This window comes from Pinus tabuliformis, chromosome J (genome assembly GCF_031772625.1).
Source record: "Pinus tabuliformis cultivar Carrire ecotype Pingquan chromosome J, CPIR1, whole genome shotgun sequence".
In the NCBI taxonomy this organism is placed as follows: Eukaryota; Viridiplantae; Streptophyta; class Pinopsida; order Pinales; family Pinaceae; genus Pinus; species Pinus tabuliformis.
This window is the reverse complement of record NC_142295.1, coordinates 393,932,594-393,955,160: the sequence shown is the minus strand read 5'-3', so window position 1 is coordinate 393,955,160 and position 22,567 is coordinate 393,932,594. Positions and strand designations below refer to the sequence as shown.

The following is a 22,567-nucleotide window of genomic DNA, read 5'->3' as shown; positions in this document are numbered from 1 at the left end:
AAGCATTATTCCCAGAAGTCTTAATTCATCCCTGGTTTCACATCCTATGGCATTTTCCAAAACTGATTTCAATGTATAACATTCCAATCAAACTTTAAATCTTCTTTAGCAATTTTTTGTCAAATGTTTATGCTTATTCAATAAATCACAGGTGAAAAGAAGATGAATGCAAACCCAACTATAAATTCTCTTAATGCACATTTCCATAACAAAATCCTCTTTCTCATATTTGGCTAATTTTTCTTGTATTCATTTATTCATTTGGGCAGCGTTGTTGGATCGATTTGTTGCATCTCGGTAGTATTGTTGTCAAGGAAAATTTTAAGGATGGAAATTTATCTTAAACTTTAGAAACCTTGGCGAATCTTGCTAGTCCCTAACATGAAAAATATAAAATGTTTAGCAATATGTTTGTAAAGATATTCAAATTTATAATGATTTTATATAGTCTCTCAAAAACTTTGCCGATTTTTAAGGTAAATTAATTTTATGATATAAAATTTGGGCAAATAATTTTTACGAAAAATGAAAATTAGCAAATAATCTTTTTGGAAAAACATAGAAAATTAGCCCACCTGTGAATATTAGCCCCTAACATTTTCCCTGATTGTTGGTTGCAATTCTGCTTTTGGGTTTTGCATTGAATGCAAATTTTTTATCTTCGGTTGTAGTTTGAATGCCATTATGTATTCTGGTTATTAGAGAATGTGTACACTTCTTTATAAGAGGGCATTAAATGAAGCCAATGTGAGATTGAGTGAGTCTCTTGTGGTTGAGAAGAAAGCACTCGAGAAAACTAAGAGCGAGAAGTTGTCGACTAATGAGCTTAAGCAGGACACCATTGAGGTTGCTCAGAATAGGGATCAAGGTCGACAATTTGAAGTTGAAACTGTGTAGAGACAACATGCTTTTGGTGTGGTTTGCTTGCAGTATGCAACTCAAGAGCTTCAATGGGTCAAGAAAAACCTCTCCATTGTGATGGATCCTAAGGACACCGTAGCCAAATAAATATTTTGAAAGAGGCTCTCAATTCGGCATATGCATCATGTTTAATGGTTAAGAATGAAAGTGATGCTATTGTTGCAAAACAGGGAATTTGAAGCCAAATAAGCATCTGCAATGGCAATTAAGGCTAATGAAGAGGTTCAATTGTTGAATAAATAATTGACCAATGTTACGGATATTGAGTTGAAGTTGTGTGATGGACCAAAGTTGAGGTTAACATAACCAAAGAAAATGCAACTAAATTATTATATTCCCTTGAAGAAGTTGAAGTTGAGATTGTTGCAGCAAAAGAAGATGCACAAAGTGCTAATATGGAAATTTCTATTGTCAAAGATGCTCTTCCGGACAAAGAAAATGAGCTTCATCTAAGAAATCAAATGACGATTATGTGTCAATTACAAAAGAAGAGTATGATTTGTTATAGAACAAAGCACAGGAGGTTGAAGAACATGCAAGTAAAAGAATAGTAAAGGTCCTTGCCCAGGTGGATCGTGCTAATATCAAGGAAAGGGAAGCCCTGCAAAAGTTAAATGTGGTGAATTCAGATCTCGAGAAGAGTAGGAAAATTACAGATCAATCTTTTGAGCAGCTAGAGGTTGTCCCAATAGCCAAACTAGCCCTAGAAGGAGATTTTAAAAAGTTGAAGGAAGGGCTAGAGTATTGGAAGAAGGTTGTTGTAGTAACAAAATCTCACAATGGAGAAATGAGTGGATAGATAGCTAAATTAACAAAGTATAGCTCAATGTCAAGCTAGATTCTCATTCAACATATTGGAAGTAGGTGTAGAAGACTTGCAAGCATTATTAGATTAATTATTATTCCAAACGCAGACAAAACACCTTCAAAAATAAAAATATATAATTTAATAAAAATAAGACCATCTCAAGAAAGAGAAAATGTCTTGGAATCAAACATAGAGCCTTCAAGTAATTTCATGCTAGGGTAAACCATCTTCTAATCAAGGAACAATAAATTCTAAAACATTAGAAAGGAAAATGTCATCCAATGGAGATAATTTTGTTAGAAAGGAAAATGTCATTCAATGGAGATACTTTTGTTAGAAAGGAAAATGTAATTCAATTTAGATACTTTTACCATAGTGCAAAAAGTAAAATATATGAAAGTTCATATAAACCCATGCTACAAGATTTGAGTATATAGTTCTTAGCACGTCAAAATAAGGCACACAAAACCAAAAATAGATAGCTACATACATATTTAAACACTATACACACTTAAAAGTATATAGCAATATATATCAACAACAATAACATAACAAAAGAAAAAATGAAGATATCATCATCACAACATACAAAAGGTTGTAGAGAATGCATAAGGCCAATGAATGTGTATGATATATTATTTACTCAACAATTTATCTAGTTGAAAAATGGACAAGTTTTCTAAGCCTTAAGCTAAAATTGACTTTAGATAATTCCTTAGTACAAACTTTATTATGTTAATATACCTATAAATCAAATTGCAACAAAATACATAAGGCAATCGAATAAAAATTTCAACATTGAACAAATATTCCGAGGATTTATTCTTAAGCGAGCCTCTTTACTACTTCCTTAGCCAAAATCTTTTCCTTGGCCTTTGTTTTTGCCTGAGAATTGGTTCCCATAATGCCACCACCCCATTGTGACCGATACTCATCAAACTTGTCATTGTAGTTAGCCTGCAAGAAGAGTTAATTTATAATTTTGATTTTATGTGGCATTGTTTGATGAGTAAAACATAGTGACTTATAATAACTTATGCGCACCTTTATTTCCTCAACAATATTGCTAAATTCCTTCTTGTCCTCATTCTTCACATAAGTCAAGCACAAGGTTGTTGTTTCTTTTGTGCACAATCTGCAAAAAAAAAAAAATTCTTAGTGCAGAAGTTCTACATATCAGTTTTCCATGAAAAGGAATCACATATTACTTACAATAAAAAATTGCATAGTGCAGAAGGCATATTAGTTTCCCATGAAAATTAATCACATATTATTTACAATTTAAGCTAATGTGAACTCTGTCATGCTCAAAAACAGTTAATAAAGGTTATAAATATGCATACCCCTCAAGAAGATGTTTGCCCTTGGTAATTGCATATGGGATGTTTATTTTTCTACAAAGTGAAGGAAGCCATACTACCAACTCAATTGGATCGATATCATGTGCAATGACTACCAATTTAGCTTTAATACACACATACAAATATTCCTTATCATGACTGAGAAGAAGAAATAATTTGTTGGAGGAATACATAAAAATACCCCAAAAACAAAGAGCTCTGTTAAAATGCATATTGGAGAAACAATTACAATTACAATTGCAATACTTGCTCAATTAGGTAGGTTACTTGATTAATTACATATTTCATAACAATAGGTTTCTTCACTTCAACATGTAGAATTTCTCACTTTTGATCACCTTATAAAGCAATATACTAAAGCAACATGCTTGATCTACTTCTACAAACAAACTTGCAGAAGCTTAACCGATTTTGAGCAAGATCACATAGAACTCATATAATAGAGAATGAGAAATCAATGACACATGAACAAAGAAGAATACTCTGGGGAAAGCCTCAGCTAAAAACCCTGCTATGTGTAATATCATACAAGTGGAAATATCTTTGTATTACACAAAGCTTTGTTTCACACGCTATCTAGCTCTTAGTACAATCCCTTAATGCTGCTCATAGACAGAATAGACACAACATATGCCTTCCTTTAGTCCTCCAAGCCTCCCATTTCCTTGCACAGTTTCTCCTAGGTCCTCTGGCTGCCACCTGTGTGAATTCACCTCTCACAAAACTCATCGAACTCAGAAATAACTGCGCAATCCTCAAGGAATGAATTCCTTCTGCATGAAAGAGATATCTGCAAGGGAATATTCCTGCAACTGATAATACAATGTCCCATCCTCTGATCTCAATTAGGTCTCTGACTGAACTGACATGCATGAGTTATTTATGAGAGAATATTCAGTTATTCGAAGTACACTAATTACATGCATGCATGCATTAACTAACTGAACTCACAATTAGATCCAAAAAATGTTGGAACTAATCTATCTGGACTTAACTCAGTTAACTGAGCTAACTAATTACAACTCAAAGTACAACTCATCCCGATCTCCTTAATTAAGGGATAATTTCCTCAATCAAAGAGATAATTGTTGCATGTCTTCACATAGACTTCATGTTTGATTTTCTACAACTAATTAACTCAAGATGAATTAATTAATTATTTTTCAAATAGTTGCTAAGATCAAATTTTAATTTTAATTCTCAAGTTTAGTTCAAGGACTAAATAAAATTGGAATGTATCCCGAAATGCTATCTATAGCATTTCTATATTTAACATTTATTTTTTCTATTTCCAACATTGCCTCTCAAAAAGAAAGGGATTATTTGTCACCCTGATCTTGTATCTATGGAACTCGAATTTGCATTTTGACAATGCCTTAGTCAAAATATATGCATCCTACTCCTCGATCAAAACATATAGCAACAACATGATCCTCTTGACCACACAGTCTCGAAGATGATGATACCGGATATCGATGTGAATGGACCTGTCATGAAATACTGGATTCTCAGAGAGTTTGATACAACTATGATTATCGCAATAGATCACAATTAGATCCATCCTCTGATCAAACAATCCAACTAGAATTTTCCACATCCAAATGGCCTCACATGCTACCTGACTGGTAGCCATGTATTCAGCCTCTACTAAGCTAAGTGCAACTGACCTCTGTTTCCTGCTATACCAAGAAACCGAAGTTGAACCAAGGTTGAAAATTCCTCCTGAAGTGCTCTTCCGATCTGATGGACTCCTTGCCCAATCTACATCTGTGTTATAGACATTTTTGTGCCTTACAGCATTGAGCATGAAATGTCCATAATCTAAGGGATCCAAAGTCCCTAAAAATGTTGTTCCTACCCCTAGAGGAACAAGGCTAACAAACCACAGCAATTCACAGAAGTTCTCCACCAGAAACTGCTCAAAAACAAGTCAATTCAGGATCAATTCAGTGGCTCCACTAGCTGTCTGCGCTGAATGTCAAAGCCAACACTGGCTACCTGCGCTTAATGTCAAAGACAACACTGGCTACCTACGCTGAGTGAGAGTTGACATGTGGCAAAACCCAGGAAGCTTCCAAAATCTTCCTCAATGACACTTGCCTCAGGGTGTTACGCAGTAATTGTTCACTGTCTCCCTGTCAGTCACCCTATTGTGTCAGGAGTTCACAATAATCAAGTTCATGCCTTCTGAACTAGCCAAAAACCCACTTTTCTAAAGTTTTCATCATCAGCGCGTCTGTTTCTAAAATACTCGCGCTTACTGGCGCTTCATAACAGACCGCGTACGCTGCCAGCGCGGAAGCACACGACTTTTCCGTGCTAGTCGAATTTCATGACCAGCGCAGCCTCTGTTTGTATTGACCCGCGCTGACAACAGCTTGACCGTTATTGCCTTGCGACGTCAGCGCGCCAGACCAGTTATGCACCCGCGCTGATCCAGTTTGGGCGAATTTGTTCCAACAGCCAGCCTTCCAGATAACTACAGGCTTGGTTGTTGGCCTTGTGAATATCGCCTCCCTCCTATGGCATGTCTGTTCGACCCTTTGAAACCACTTCCCTTGGAGATAAGCTCATCCTTCCACCATTCAAGGAGACTCCTTCTCCTATATAAACCTCTACCATTACCATGAGCAGCTAGTTTGGAGTTTTTGGAATAGTTTGGATTGTGTGGAGCTTATAGTGCTCAGATTGCTGCTACTATAGGTAGTTGGTGTGATAAGTGTGGAAGTGCTTGATAGCTTAGGGAAGGTTGTGTTGTGTTGCTTGTGTGAGAGAGAGAGTTTCTTGTCTTGGGAGATTCATTTCCAAAGGTGAATGCTTAAGAGACTTGCTGACTGGACCCTCCTGAGAAGGATATCGACATCAGAACATTTGGTTGTACTCTTCTCTGTTATTGATTAATAATAGATGACTACTATTATTGTTCCATTCTCATTTGTCTCTGCAATGGTTATGTGAATTACATCCTTTCTGACTGATGTATAGTTGCTTTTATTAGATTTCACGCTTGCGTTTGTCTTCTCTTCGTGTGTGCAGGTATCTATTCGCGGAGATCGCGGAGGATCGTGACCAGCCAGAGCGAAGGAGCGAGGGTGGCATCTCTTCATCAAACAATAGCGTTGGAATCCAAGTAGGTGTCCTTTGCCTACCTTTTAATTGCAATTAGGAACTTGCATAGTAGCATTGACTGATTGTTGCTAGACCCATTCTGGGCTAGTAGGGATCGCCTCTATCAGTAGAGGGGATTTGCCTCTCCAACAATTTGGGGACTCCGCTGGGGAGTTCAGCCTTTTGTCTCTTGTGTCCATTTTTGTGTTTGAGTTTAATTGTTCTCTCTTTTCGAGATTGGAGATTGGTTCTCTGTTTTCAGCCTTCCTGGTTCAGTCTGGGAGGTGTATAAATTGTTTAAAGAGTTCTGGCCTTGGTTTGGGAGTCTTTGGCTTGATTTTGCCTCTTTTTTAACCTCAGCGCGGTTTATATCAAAACAGTTGCGCTGACAGCGCATAGTTGTTTCTTTAAACCTGTTGTCATCGCGCTTGTACGTATAACAGTCGCGACGGTTCTGAAATCGAACCAGCGCGCTTAATCCGTGTCCTTCCACGCTGACAGCGCCAAGTTGCTACGCGTGACCTAGTGTCAGCGCACAGTTGCTGAGCGCTACCCGCGTTGATCCTGTAAAATTGAATTTGTCTCAGTTTTACCTCCTGAGCCTGTTGGTTTGACTATCTCCAGCTCTTTCTACCTGGTTTGTGACTTGATATTCATTGTTTGAACTGTTTCACACTTGCTTGCAAAGCCTTGTCGAACGAATTTCATTTTTGTGTCCCGTGACCTAGTGCCATCATCCAGTTTCCACTGGACTGACCTGGTTTTGTTCGCTTGTTCACTTGTTCGCAAAAGTTTGTTGCTGCTTGCCTTTGCTACTGCGGAAACCTTTCCTTTTTGATTTCTTTGCTTGGTTGTTTAGGTGGTTGTCTTCGAACCAGTCCTTCGGTTGTTTCGGTCACTCCTCGCCGCCCAGACATAGATTACAATTGCTTGGGTTCACCAGCTCTTTTCACGCTTGTTGTGTGTTCCATTGAGTGATTTTTGTTTTCTTTGCTCGGTGTTGCTATCTCTCAAAATTCATTGCAAGTGTATCGTGCCATTGAAAAGGAAATCGAACTAATATCTTTTGCATTCAATAGTTAATCAAAGGAAGAGCATTTTGTTAATTTTCATTCTCAAAAGAAAAGTCTCATTTCTTTGTCATTAGCTACATTAGATTGTTTGATTGTTTGAGTTCATTTTGTTTGATTGAAAGCTCTTAACCTTCTCATAGTTAGAATTCATCGAACGAAATGGTGTTCTTTGGCATGTAGCTTGCATCTAGGTAATTGTGAGAGATCACACGATAGGGCCTGAAATCGAAACTTAAATTCAAGATCAACCATAAAATGAACTGAATTAACCTAAAAATGCGTTGGAACTAAACACAAACATCTAGAGGTCTAGGTTAGAGATGTGTTCCGGTGTCTTTAAACATAGTCACTATTGTTTCACATTACGGTTGGGTGATTCCTCCTTCTGTGATTCGATAGTGGTCTAACACGGACTGCGCTCCCACGTACCGTCCCGTATATAGGGAGACCCCACTAGGCTTTTATCCTTGATCCATAGGAAGCCAAGTCTGCCGCCTTGTGAACCGTAACGCACCGAACACAGCATTCGGGAAGATTGGCTGCAGTACGGAAATTCCTTGGCTTTCATACGATTGCTAAGGTGTATAAGCAGTTTTACGGATCGCTTGGTAAACCCTTTACCTAGAGTCTCCAGAGCAGTCACTTTTGATCCTTTTCGGACTCCCTAAAAGAAAAGGTGCCTGTGAGCGTCTTGTCACTTCGTGCTCATTAAACATTCGAAGGAGACTGGAGTCATCTTTTCGTCCTTTTCTCGACTCTTGAAACATGAAAAGGTCAAGTTTGGTTCCTATGTCTTAAAAATTTATTCGGCCACGATAACATCACCTGGTTAGATCTTGTGTGCGTTAGCTTGAGTAGGGTCTTTATCGTTAGTTTCCTTTAGGTTTTCTGAGGGGTCTTGTCATCCTGGCTGACCCGTCAACTCCCGGTCCGAGTGATCAAGGTTCTCCATCTTCTGTTGCTCCTGAGATACCAGTTGTAAGCGGTACTCTTCCTATTGTCCCGAGTATCCAGCCTATCAACGTACGTGCCCCAGGCGACGAAGATTACATAGAAGATTGGAATCCTATCTGGGAGCCTGACAACGACCATACCCCTCGTACTCCTTGCGGTATGTCGTCTCCGATGTCCACTTCCCACATGGATGAGACATCTCCCAGCGCAGGTGAGACACCCGTGGTGTCGGACATTGAAACTCTGATCCCAGCTACTTCTCCACTCCCTCCACGATATCAGTCAGTGAGGGATAGGATAGCTGCTAGAACTACTTCTACGACTATATGGGATCCTAGTCTCATTGCCACCACGGGGCCCTTTATTTCGCGACCTCTTAATACGCCTGTTACCTCAGTTCTTAATACGCCTGTTACCTCAGTTCCTACCATTCCAACCATTTGTGTAGCGCACTCGACTCCGGTCGTTAGTGTCGTGTCAGCGTCCTCGTCTATGAACGATGGTGCTGGTCCTTCTCACAGTCAGGGCTAGCCAGAGGTTTCTTCTGGAGTTGTTGATCCTACGCAGAGTCCTCAACCCTCTTCTGGTGCTGTTCCAGGAGCAGGGCCGTATGATGCCCATGGGCAACCCATTGTGGACCCAAATTACCAAGGTCCACTCTTCTATTATGATGCTAATGGTCAGTATCTCGAGCTCGTTCAATCCCTGCCTCGTCAACCTTACGTTGAAGTCTCGACACCATTCGACGTTACTTATGACCCCATTACTCATACAATTCGTGGGCGCCAGGTCACCCCTGGGCAGCCTCAAGGACCGCCAAATCAAGGCCAGCCACCTTATGTGCAAACCCCTCAAGGGCAACCACTTTATGGCCCGCCTTACCCAGGACAATCTGGGGGCCCGCAGGGACAACCCTACCCGGGACAACCCTCGGCCGTTGGTGGTCCGTCGTTTTCCTATCAGAGTCAACCTTCTGGTTACCCAGGGCAACCTGGTACCCAGCAAGGTTACCCAACTGGACAACCAGGGCAGCCTTACATCCAACAAGGCCAACCTGGTTTCCAGCAGGGGTACCCATCTGGACAAGCTGGGCAAGTTTACACTCCTCAAGGTCAACCAGCAGTCCAGCAAGGGTATCCTCTTGGGCAGGGGGGGCAACCCTACTTACAGCAGGGCCAACCTACTGCCCAGTCTGGTCATCTTTCTGGGCAAGGAGGGCAACCCTACGTTCAGCAGGGTCAACCCACTGCTCAATCCATGCATCCTTCTGGGCAAGGGGGGCAACCTGCTATACAGCAAGGCCAACCCACTGCTCAGCCTGTGCACCCAGGGGGGCAGCCTGCTATACAGCAAGGCCAACCCTCTGCTTAGCCTGTGCACCTTGGGGGGCAGACGGGCCAACTTTCTATACAACAAGGCCAACCCACTGTCCACCCTAATCATCCATCTGGACAAGCTGGCCAACCTCAGGGTCAACCAGCCATCCAGCCGGCTCAGCCATCTGTTCCGCAAGGACAACCCTTGGTGGTTCACGAACAACTTGGCACCCAGCAAGTTCATCCTTCTAGGCAGGCAGGTCCATCCCAAACCCAACCAAGTCAACCTTCGGGCTAGATGATCCAAGCCCAACCGGTTCAAGGACATTATTCTGGGCCTCAAACTAAAATGGGTTATCAAATGCAAGGTGGGCCACAGCCTCAACCTTCTTACCAGATGCAGCCTCCTTATCAGGCTCAGTATGGGGCCCAGCAGACATATGGCTACCAGCAACCCCAGGGGCAAACTCAGTTTGCTCCTTATCAAAATTATCAACAACCACAGGTCACTCCTTACCAAAATTATCAGTATGCTGCACCTGTAGGGCAAGTTGCTAATACATGGGGAGCTGGGGGGCAGACACAGGGACAACTGTCCGCATATGGCCAGAATCCGTATGGACAGAACTCCTATGGGCAAGGTCCCTATGCACCAGGTCCTTTCGGGCCCGATCCATCTGGACAGAGCCCATGGGGGCAACCACCACCTGGTTGGAACCCTAATACTGCCTCGAATCCGCAGCCACAAATGTCCTTTAACCTTCAGTTATCGTTCTTAGCAACGTTGGAACTTCCTGATGTGTCCAAGTTAACAAATGATCCTATTTTGCATAATCCGTATTGGCCACCAGTTCCAACCAAAATACCAGGTGATTGTCCAAAATTTGATGGCAAAGCTGGTGAAGATCCTCAGGCCCATGTAATGACCTATCACCTTTGGTGTTCATCGAACTCATGTCTTGATGACTCTATCCGGCTCTGCCTCTTTCAAAGAACTCTCACTGGTTCAGCCGCTAAGTGGTACATCGAACTGAATCGCGGCATGTTTTAAGATTTCAACTCGTTGGCTATGGCCTTCTTGACTCATTTTCAGTTACCCATTCGGTACGAGACTGGGACACATCTCCTCACGTCTCTCAAACAAGATACAGCTACGCACATCTCTGATCATATACATGAATGGAGAAGGCGTCGTCGTCAAATCAATTTTTGGATTCCTGATCAACTCCTGACCGATTGGTTCACGACTTCCTTTGTCCCTAAGATTGCAAAAGACATCGCGATGGGGGCGTGTGTAACTGAAGAGCAAGCGATCGCGCGAGCTCAGTACCTCGACTTAGTGTACTCTCAGTCGGGTACTTTATATGAGTATTTTCCAGATGCCCCGAGGCCTGGACAGTCCAAGGCTCCGCCTTAACCCTCTGTTGATGGAGTCATTGGCTCTGTGAATTCGTCATCAAAGAAATCGGCCGCGAACCCTGGGAAGCAGAAACAGAACACTTCTAACGAAAATGCTTCTCAGGGCCAATCAATTTCTGGGAGTACCTCCGAGGTAAACGCCGTTCAGTCCACCGCGGCGGATAAATCCTCAAAAGGGAAAAAGAAAGGGAAGGCTAAAGATAAATCTGGACAGCCCAAGTAGGATCCCCCTAAGCCTCCCTCCGAGGAAGGAGCTAAGCGAAAACCTAAGTATCCTTGTCTCATCTGTGATGAGGATCACTACACCAAGGACTGCCCGAGGCGGTCCGAAGTTAGTCGACTTTTGAAAGGTGCTCCTGGGCCTCCTGCTGTGCTTAAAGAGCCTTTCCCTTCCCAACAGACTCAAATGGTGGCAGATCTGTCTCAATCCTCTTCCTCGTTCGGTTCCCAAGTGTTCATGGCTGGAACGATTCCCATCCATGTTTCAACTCGAGCGAAAGATTATCCATCTCAAGCCGGGAAAGAGCCGGAGGTTCCCTCCAGTGCTCATCCGTCCAGTTCTGGTCCCCTTCACATCGAACGGCCCAGCACTGAGACGATCCCCCGACCCCCTCCCAAAGGTGTACTCAGGAAGTCATCTTATAACCCCAATGCTCGTGCTGCTCAGTACTATAGCATTGTCGAGGACTTAGCTCAGGCTCCGTCTGCTATGTCCGCGTTAGAAGTCCTCCAGAGCTGCCCCTCCCAGAGGAAGTCCTTGCTGTCAGCTATTGGTGGCATCGACCCGGCAGATTCGGATTTAATTTCTTTCGATCTCGAGGGTTTCGCACAGAGACTGCCTCCCCAAGTGGCTTTCCTTATACAGGTCATCATCAATGGCAAAACGATCCATCGTACAGTTATTGATGAGGGTGCCTCAACCTGCATCATGTCTGTTGCTTGCTGGAAGGCTATTGGTTCTCCTGCTTTGAGCCAGTCTCCTACGACCCTGGAAGCCTTCGATGGAAGAGAATCTCGTCCATATGGTATCCTCCAACGATTGCCTATCTCTTTAGAAGGGAAGACCGTAGAGGTGGAGGCCGAAGTTGTTGACGCTAATCTCACTTACAACCTTCTCCTTGGACGAAGCTGGACATACGCCATGCAAGCCGTGGCTTCCTCCTTGTTCTGTGTCGTTCGCTTCCCTCATCAAGGGAAGATCGTCACGGTGGACTAGCTCTCCTTTTTTTCTTCTTCTTCTGAGGGTAATGTACCATTCGTGGAGCATACCTCCAAGTCATTAGTGAGTGTGGGTGCCGGACTGTTCAAAGATCCCGCTTTAATGGGGGTCTTCCCCCTCCCACCTCCGAATCTCGCCCCTGTCAACATGATTTCAGTACGTTCTGATCCATGGGTTCTTCCTCCCTTGAATCAGGAAGACTCTTAGGGTGATATGATGCCGTTGAGTCCTGCCGAGCTCAACTACATCGAGATTGTCGCTGCATTGACTCCCCCTCCTGAACCTGCTTTTCTAAGCAGTGTTCTCGATTCGTATGATCATTTCCCTTGGTTGGGGAATGAGGCCACTTCGGATCCACTGAAGGAAACATTTCCCTCCGATGAGGCCATCATAGAAACTATGTCTCTCGAAGAGCTCCCTTGGTCAGATCACCACCATCGCTCTTCGTTTCTCCCTCCACATTCGGAAATGGTCGCATGTCTCGAGCGGTTTGCTTCATGTGTCCCATCCCCGCCCCTCCAAACACCTGTTCAGCTATATCAAGTGTCTTCAGAGGGCAATATGGGCAACATCACGCAAACCCAGCCTATCGACATCTCTGTCAAACCAGGGATTGTCGAGAATATTTTTATTGGAGTCACGTGCACTCCTGAGGAAGTTCATCTTTCTACTGCCTTATTTCGCGAATTCCGCGATGTCTTTGCATGGTCCTACGAGGAAATGCCCGGCATCGACCCTAGTATCGTGGTGCACGAAATACCTACTTATCCAGATGCTAAGCCTGTTCGTCAGCGCTTACGTCCAGTGCACCCTCGAAAGGCTGCAGCCATCAAGGCCAAAGTCGAAAAGCTTCTTAGAGCCGGTTTCATCTATGCCATCCCCCTCACGGAGTGGGTGTCCAATATAGTCCCTGTGAATAAAAAGCAGGGCACTATCTGGGTCTGTGTTGACTACCGCGATATCAATCGTGCCGGTCCAAAAGATAACTTTCCCATGCCTTTCATTGATCATCTTATTGATGACTGTGCAGGAAGTGAAATTTACTCGTTTATGGACGGCTTCTCTGGCTATAACCAGATCAACATAGCCCCTGCAGACCAGCATAAGACAGCTTTCATTTGTCCTTGGGGCACCTTCGCCTATAAGAAGCTCCCTTTCGGTCTCAAAAATGCCGGTGCCACCTTCCAGCGTGCGATGTCATATGCTTTTCACGATATCCGACACATCGTACAGCCTTACCTGGATGACCTTCTGGCTCATTCAGCTAAGCGTCAGGACCATCCATCTCATCTACGCGAAATTTTTCTCCGCTGTCGACACTACCGTATTCGACTCAATCCGCACAAGTGTGTCTTCTGCGTAGAGTCTGGCCGATTGCTCAGGTTCATCGTCTCCCGGGAAGGTATCCGTCTGGATCCCCTCAAAGTCGAGGCCATCTTGAATCTTCCTCCCCCTGCCTCTTTGCAGCAATTGCAGAGCTTGCAGGGCAAAGCTAATTTTCTTAGACGGTTCATTCCGAATTATGCCGAGGTGGCCAAGGGTTTCACACGGTTATTAAAGCGAGACACACCCTTTCGTTGGGATGCTATCGCCAAGGAATCTTTCGAGCGCCTTAAAGACCTTCTTGTCTCAGCTCCGCTCTTAAGACCTCCGAACTACCACCGTGATTACACTCTCTATCTAGCTGCCGCTGACACCACCATCGGCATGGTTCTAGTGCAGGATGATGATGCCGGCACCGAGCACGTTATCTATTACCTTAGTCGCAACCTTCTGGATACGGAAACTCGCTACGCATATGTCGAGAAGTTGGCATTGGCAGCTGTCTGCGCCATTCAACGATTCTGGCATTATATCCTGTTCCGCACAACGACCGTGATCTCTGACTGCAACACAATGACCTACATTTTGTCGCGTCAACTGCTGGGGGGCAAATACTCGAAGTGGATTGTAATCCTCCAAGAGTTCGACTTGGAATTAACTGCGGCCAAGTCTAAGAAATCTCTGGTCTTTGTTGAACTGCTCTGTTCCTTGCCATCTCATTCTGCACCATCTCGTTCGGAGGAGTATATCCCGGATGAAACATTGTTTCTCATCAGTACCCTCGACCCGTGGTACGGGGACATTATAGTATATTTGCAGACGTCTTCCTTCCGTCCCAATGTGTCGAACGATGCTCGACGGCGAATTCGTCACCAATCTCAACCCTATCGCATTTTGGGCGATACCCTGTACCGCCTCGGCGTTGATTCTGTTCTCCGCCGATGTTTGACTCTCGAGGAAGCTGAGCGGGTGTTGAATGACTGCCACTCTGGTGCTTGTAGTGGCCACATGTCCGGATATGCTACCGCCCAGAAAATTCTCCGTGTTGGTTACTTCTGGCCTTCTATCTTTAAAGATTTCATTCTTGTCGTTTGCGCATGCCATGAATGCCAGTTATACCACCGGAAAATGCATGCACCTCCTGCACCACTGCACCTTGTTGTTACCGTAGGTCCATTTGCCAAATGGGGCATCGATTATACGTCCTGTAACCCTCGTTCGACCGGGGGGCATGGGTATATCATCATTGTCGTGGATTATTTCACCAAGTGGGTCGAAGCGATGCCTACATTGAATGAAGACGGTTACACAGCGGCGCAGTTTTTGTTTAATCATGTCATTACTCGTTTCGGAGTCCCTCAGGCTATCGTCACGAATCACAGAAAACATTTCCGTAATCACATGATGACGGAACTAACGACCCAACTAGGCTTGCATCAAGATAGTTCGACACCGTACTATCCACAATCCAACGGTCAAGTCGAGGCCGTGAACAAAGTTTTGATCACTATGCTTCAACGCACCGTCAATACGCACAAGTCTAATTGGCATCTGATGTTGTTCCCTGCCTTGTGGGCCTACCGGACTTCTGTGAAGGACGCCACCGGTTTCACCCCGTTTCAGTTGGTTTATGGACTGGAGGCCACCCTTCCCGTTGAGTGTGAGATTCCTTCGTTGAAATTAGCTGTCGAGTTGCTTCCCAACACCACTCCAGTGGAGGAACGGCTTCTTTACCTAGAACGGTTAGACGAGACCCGTCGTTTAGCTTCTCTGGCTATCGAAGCGCAAAAGAAGAGAGTCAAGGCTCACTTCGACCATAATATTCAACCTCGTTCCTTCGTTGAGGGAGATCTAGTACTGCTCTATGATCAAGCTAAAGATAAGCTGGGGGCAGGAAAACTCGAATCCATGTGGCTAGGTCCCTATATTGTGAAGAGAGTTTTACAGAAGGGCGCATATGAGTTGATTGATTATGAAGGAAATCCTCTTGACAAGCCCCGCAACGGGCTTTATTTGAAGAAATATTATGCATGATTTCGTGCACTCAGTTTGTACATACGCGTGTTTAGTGTGTTTTGTGTGCATGATTTCACGTTTTGCTTTGGTGTGAAGGCTTGTTTGCCTCTTATTGTGTTTTCTCCTTCTTGTGCAGATGTCTAGTGCACCTTATGTTGGTTTCGCTGATGGCGCCTGCCGTAGTACTTGCAATTTGTCTTCTGCGGCGTGGGCAATCTATGATCCTCACGGAGAGTTGCTAGACCTTCAAGGAGTCTGCCTCGGTCATACCACTAATAATGTTGCCGAATACAGCGCCGTAATTGAGTTACTAGCCGAAGCAGTTGATCTCGGCATTCGTGCAATGATGGTAAACCTGGACTCTCAGCTTGTCATCCATCAACTCAACGAGCGATATTCCGTCAGAGACCAATGCATTCTAAGGTTGTATCTACGTGTCAGATTGTTAGAAAGGAATTTTGACTATATCACATATCAACATATTCCGAGACGATTAAACACGTTAGCTGATGCATTGGCAAATCGTGTGTTAGATAGGCATTTGCAGAATACATAAACATCATACAAGAAGACGTAGAAAGCATAATAAGACCATAGAGTAAAGCATATGTAAATAAAATATTTTTCCAAGCATAGTTTGCATGCGTGTCATGTGTGCTTTTAAGCTTGCATTCAAAAAATTAAAATACATGGGTCGTGTGTTATGCAATTCATACATGAGATTACATTTGTACTGAACATTTACATAGCATAAACAAAACATCATCACATGAAACAAGATCCATCCAAAAAATCGGTATGTATATATATATATATATATATATATATCGTGCGGTGCACTAAGGCGCTCAAAAATAAGTGTATATGTCAAAAATAGAGTCAGTTTCCTCAGTACATCCGAGACATATGTCTCTCAAAACATCAGTGGAAGTAAAACCTAGGCGACTACTGTGCTGGGTTATGCTCTCTGTAGCATACAGCTGCTCGTGCCACCCGCCTCAAAAGGCGGTGCATCCTGGGTGCCACCCCCACTGTGTGGATCTGATGGGCTATGGGGACCTCCTCAACCCCTTGGTAGTCTGGTACCCCCTCCAGCAAACCTTCAAGGTTGCGAGCTACAGTCTCCGTCGTGTCAACTCCTGGAGGAACGAGGGCCAAGGCTCCAGCTCCTTGCCCCTGTCTCCGTGCCGTTGGGGCTAGGCCAATGGGTCTCGCGGGTCCCACATCTGCACACCGTGACATTTATCAAGACATGTACATGAAAAACCAAAAACATCAAAAAATATTAAAATGAGATCAAGTGACATACCTCCATCATCCCAATGCTCTCCTGCGGGCAGTGGCATGTCAGGATCGTTGCGGAAGTCCATACCCGCATATGGCCAGTCCTCGACGAAGATGACCTTCCGGTCCAGCCACTCTCGAAAATACACCCCCCAAGCCACTGGGCGGCCGCCACCTCCACGTGGCATGACGCGGGCCCATCGGCTGGCCCTCGTCTCCCGAGGACCTCTAGGTGGATCCACAGCCATCGTCTGTAGCTCTAGGGCCGGCACCCGCTCCAGCATGAGCGGCAGAAGAAGCGACCCGTACGCAAACTGCTTCGTCTCTCCACGACGGCAGTTGCTCAGTTGCCTCTTCATGCTCGTCGTCACAGCTGTTGCCCAGTTGAAAATGGTGGGCTGTAGGCATTCCAGAGCTAGTAGTAGTTGGTTCTTCGAGGCCTCATGATTGGCCAAAGAACCCGCTGCCCGTGTCACTAAGAAGAGTATAGTGCGAAGAGGCATGTCTCGCACTGTCGAGATACCAACCTTCCCGCTCCGTGTTTTCACGGCTCCTAGGCATACTCGAGCCATCAGCTAGTCCAGAGTCTCACCGCTGGGTCACTGCCCCTCCAGGATGGGCATCTGGCCCCGGCGTGACAATCTAGTCAAAAAGTAGATGTCCGTGGAGTCAAACTCGATATCCTGGCCACGGATCATGAATTTTCCATCTACTGGGTTCCAAGCTCTGATTAGGAACTCCAGCAAGTCAGGTTGCGCCCTCAGGTGCGGAGTCAGGAAGAATTTCAAGAACCCACATGCCCGCATTGCATTCCGGCATTCGGCAAGTGCATAGGCAGCTATATCCTCATCATCGTGAGCTCTCTCTTGCCAAAAAAAGCCATTTTGCCCTGCAAGACCATGAAAAAACATTAGAGCGCTAATTGTGGAATTTTGGATGTTCATTTCATTAAAAACAAGATTTTTCCACGCCAGCGCGACTGTTTTTAAAACAGTCGCGCTGAAAATGGCGCCCCTTTGTTTTTTCCTTGGGTCAGCGCAGAAGCACACGTGTTTTCCGCGCTGACCCAAGAGGTGGTACGTGTAAATATAAATCGATCAGCGCGGACCCGAGCGGGAAATCCGCGCTGACCGAGAGCGCACCAACGCTCAAAGAATTTGCCCAAAGGGCCAAATTCCACCATGGAATTGCTCTCAGAAAGGATCAAAATGAAACGCAGGGAGAGGAGAACCTACCTGGAAGAAGCTGCCGGATGAATGGTGTCCGCACGGGCTGGAAATCGCTCCGTCAACCTTGCAGCTCCTCAACGTTCTTCACGACCCAAAATGGTAACAATGGTAAAAAATGACTTTTACCCCCCTATTTATGGTAAAAAATTCATAATTGACTATATTTTCTTATCCATATGGGTTTTTGTCATCTTTTCACCATGGATTTAGCACTAATGTCACTATATTATGCCTTTATGCATGTTTTAATATGTTTTTTACACATATCGAACAGATTTATGCGGGTGATGTTCTTGTGCAAGTTCTGGTAACCGACGTGGTCATAACAGTTCTTCGTGCACTTGGTCCCAAAAAATGTCGTCTTTGAAGCTCTTTTCTGACATGAATCATGAAAATATGGCTGAGTTTCCTTTCGGCTCGTTAAAAGGAACGAGAGGCGGTCGTTTTAAGCTCTTTTTCGACCGTTTAACTTAAAAAGATTGCCGGGTGTTTGTCGTTTCGCACTCGTTATTGGCTCTAAAACGACGTGCTTCCGACCGCTTTTTTACTTTTTCGGGTCGAAGGCACTATTTACGAAAAGTACTCCTCGATCGTAATGGTTGGGCAGTTCTTTCGAGCATTGTTTTATACTTTTTCGGGCTCGAGAGACACAACTTTACGAAAAAGGACCCCCCTGGAGTCTCCTTTTTCCGTTGTCTTTTCAGACTCTCTAAACAGGAAAAGGCGCCGAGTTTTTCCTTTGTCAGGCTCGTTAAACACTTGATGACATCGGGCATCGTCGAAATGACGCTCTCCAATCATATGCTATCCCCGTCAAGCTTGTCATCCAAAAATAATCGGGGTACCTGCCAGCAATGGTGGGGAAAATGGAACTGTAATAATTGTCGTGTCGGCAGTATGTCGCTCTTGAACATGGCACTGGTCTGCATTCGTGTCGGGTGGGAATTTCTCATTTTGTTTCACAACTGACCTCCGTGGGTACGGGTTATCCTATTTGACCTCTCATTTGCTCATTTCCTTGTCATCATACCCTCTACTCATTTGATGTCAAATACTGCCAAATCCGCTGTCGTGCCACCGATATGTTCAAGAGAAGTTTACCTCTGCAACAGTGCAACCTCATCTGCTATCTCACACAAATCATCTTACCTCTGTCTCGCGTCGATGATGTGGGAAACATCATGGCCCACCTTCGATCAAGGTCACTTCCTGTCGACTTCAACTCATTATCCAGGAAGGCGACTTAGAGACTCCCTTTAGGTGCCTTGGAGCCTGCATGCCTCAATGGCAGGTTCTTCGTGTTCGACGAGAGGTTTTCATCATTGGCTTCCGATCGAATGATTCTGCGGGTGTTCGACACCAGCTCATTGATTCACACAGCGCGGATTTTACCTATAGTACCTTGAGGGCCATTGTCATTATTGGTGGTACCTCTCGCGTCTGTTAACAGTTTTCATCATTGACTGGTAATCAGACGATGTTCATGCATGTTCGACTTCAGCTCATGTATTCACATGCTTGGACTTGTACTTTGTTCAGGTCAGGACGGAGCGCAAGACCCTGGATCCCTGTCTGTTATGGTCCAGGTTGCGATTTTGTGGATGATCATTACATGACTCATTGATGGATGGCTGCGCCCATACCTGAGTCTTCATGCATGGCTGCGACCATACCTTATCATTACTATGGTCTCTCTAGCTAGGTGGCCGCGTCCATTCCACAGACCTTTCGCATGTCTTTTGGATGGCTACGCCCATGCCTAGACTGCATGTACTTGATTATCAGAGATATTCGGTCCTTCCTGGTGGTGTTCCAGTTCGGCGAGTTTTGTAAAGCATTTCACCCCTCCCACTCTCTCGGTCTTCATGCTTTAGGGGGCATCTGTTACGCAGTAATTTGTCACTGTCTCCCTATCAGTCACCCTACTGTGTCAGGAGTTCAAAATAATCAAGTTCATGCCTTCTGAACTGGCCAAAAACCCACTTTTCTAAAGTTTTCATCATCAGCGCGCCTGTTTCTAAAATACCCGCACTGACTGGCGCTTCATAATAGACCGCGTGCGCTGCCAGCGTGGAAGCACACGACTTTTCCGCGCTGGTCGAATTTCATGACCAGCGCAGCCTCTTTTTGTATTGACCCGCGCTGACAACAGCTTGACCGTTATTGCCTTGCGACGTCAGCGCGCCAGACCAGTTATGCACCCGCGCTGATCCAGTTTGGGTGAATTTGTTCCAACAGCCAGCCTTCCAGATAACTACAGGCTTGGTTGTTGGCCTTGTGAATATCGCCTCCCTCCTATGGCATGTCTGTTCGACCCTTTGAAACCACTTCCCTTGGAGATAAGCTCATCCTTCCACCATTCAAGGAGACTCCTTCTCCTATATAAACCTCTACCATTACCATGAGCAGCTAGTTTGGAGTTTTTGGAATAGTTTGGATTGTGTGGAGCTTATAGTGCTCAGATTGCTGCTACTATAGGTAGTTGGTGTGATAAGTGTGGAAGTGCTTGATAGCTTAGGGAAGGTTGTGTTGTGTTGCTTGTGTGAGAGAGAGAGTTTCTTGTCTTGGGAGATTCATTTCCAAAGGTGAATGCTTAAGAGACTTGCTGACTGGACCCTCCTGAGAAGGATATCGACGTCAGAACATTTGGTTGTACTCTTCTCTGTTATTGATTAATAATAGATGACTACTATTATTGTTCCATTCTCATTTGTCTCTGCAATGGTTATGTGAATTACATCCTTTCTGACTGATGTATAGTTGCTTTTATTAGATTTCACGCTTGCGTTTGTCTTCTCTTCATGTGTGCAGGTATCTATTCGCGGAGATCGCGGAGGATTGTGACCAGCCAGAGCGAAGGAGCAAGGGTGGCATCTCTTCATCAAACAATAGCGTTGGAATCCAAGTAGGTGTCCTTTGCCTACCTTTTAATTGCAATTAGGAACTTGCATAGTAGCATTGACTGATTGTTGCTAGACCCATTCTGGGCTAGTAGGGATCACCTCTATCCGTAGAGGGGATTTGCCTCTCCAACACAGGGAATTCGACTATGATGAGTAAGAGGTTCCAAATCTCCAAGTGGAAGCAAGAACCTCCAAGTGGAATCAAGAACTGACTGAGGGAGAGGACACTAGTCAGATCTCAAGCTGACTCATCCTCTCTCCAAACATCTATATATGGATCTCTCCTCCATGAGATCTAGAGGCTGGAATTTTGTTATTGCAAAGAATTGTTGTTGGTTTGAGATTGGAATCATTGGGTGCTTAATGCTTTGAAGGGAGGTGAAGATAGGAATTCCATTTTTCTGGGAAGGAGATGCTGGATTGGAGCCATATTGGTTGTATCTCTTCCTGAACCTTGTTATTCATCAATAAAGCTATCTTGGTTTCTCCTATATACTGGTGTATCTTTGATGTATGATTGCATTAGTATGTTTAGTTTATTTATAATCATGAACTAGTTATGAATATGAATCTATGTCTTTGTGTAGTGTTCTTCTCTTGTGATCTTGCAGAGACCTGTTGAAGCTGGGCGAGCAAGAAGGCAAGTAGCTGGGAACTCCCAAAGAGAAGAGGAACTAGATCGAGGGACAAATAGAAGACACTGGTTAGTCCATCCATCTCTCTTCATTCTTAATTCATAAAGGAAGAATACTAGAATAGCTGTCTCTGTTTGTTGCTAAGGCACTATCACACCTTAGGTGGATAGGATCGTCCTGCATAGGCATTTTTCCCCACAACAAATTGGCGACTCCGCTGGGGAGATCTGTTTAGTCATTTTATTTGTGTCTCTATCATTGTTTGTTTCATAGACTCAACAGCAACAATCGAACTGCATCTGCTATTCTCAGATGCAAAGTAGACAGTTGCTGCTTTGATCCAATCATTAGATTTGTCTATGATCTGAACAATGGACTCACAAATGATTTGATGATCCTTTGTGATAGATCTTAGTACTCCCTCAAAGCATCCCTTTGATTGTACCTTGCTTGTTGCTTTTATTTGGCCTGAAACCGTAGATTAATCAGCAAACTGTGACCCAGAACCTAGTGAGAAACTCTCGTTTCTCCTTCAGCGCGAACCCTGTGAAGAGGTTCTGCATTTCAGCGCAGGTCCCGTGAAGGCTACCTGCGCTGAATGTCAAAACCCCTGTGTTGAGGTTGCGCTGATCCAGTTAGGCCTTGTGCAGCTTGGGTTCTCTGCTCTGTTTTGCCTTGTTTTGATCTCTGATTTTTGCAGCCTGTAACCAACATAGGTACCAGTCTAATAACTCCTTTTCTCTGCTTAAATTTGCCTCCTTTTGTACAAAAAGACTGTGAGTGTTTTTATGTGTTTGTGGCGTCATTCGCAGTTTTCCTTCGCAAGAGTGAAATAATCATCCTGTAGCCCTTGATTCAGATCTGTCGATTGTGATCTTAGGAGAGAGTTCATTGGCTGTTTACATTTGATTATACATTTGCTTTTGCTTTTGGTTTTAGTTTGTCTCTTTTAAGTGTCGAAACAAGTGTTCATTTCGAAAAGTCGTAAAGTGTTGTAT

General features: G+C 44.3%; 1 protein-coding gene across 1 annotated transcript in view; it reads right to left on the bottom strand.

Annotated features, from left to right (window-relative positions):
- Window positions 1–2,554: 2,554 nt before the first annotated feature.
- The window catches only part of LOC149227434 (large ribosomal subunit protein eL8y-like), a 77,699-nt gene continuing 57,686 nt past the window's right edge, over window positions 2,555–22,567 (bottom strand). The window contains exons 2-5 of the mRNA XM_089380504.1: window positions 3,326–3,413; window positions 3,073–3,228; window positions 2,774–2,864; window positions 2,555–2,686 (exon numbers count right to left, since the gene is read on the bottom strand). Coding sequence (XP_089236630.1) covers window positions 2,555–2,686; window positions 2,774–2,864; window positions 3,073–3,228; window positions 3,326–3,413 — 467 coding nt within the window. The remainder of the gene's footprint in view (window positions 2,687–2,773; window positions 2,865–3,072; window positions 3,229–3,325; window positions 3,414–22,567) is intronic.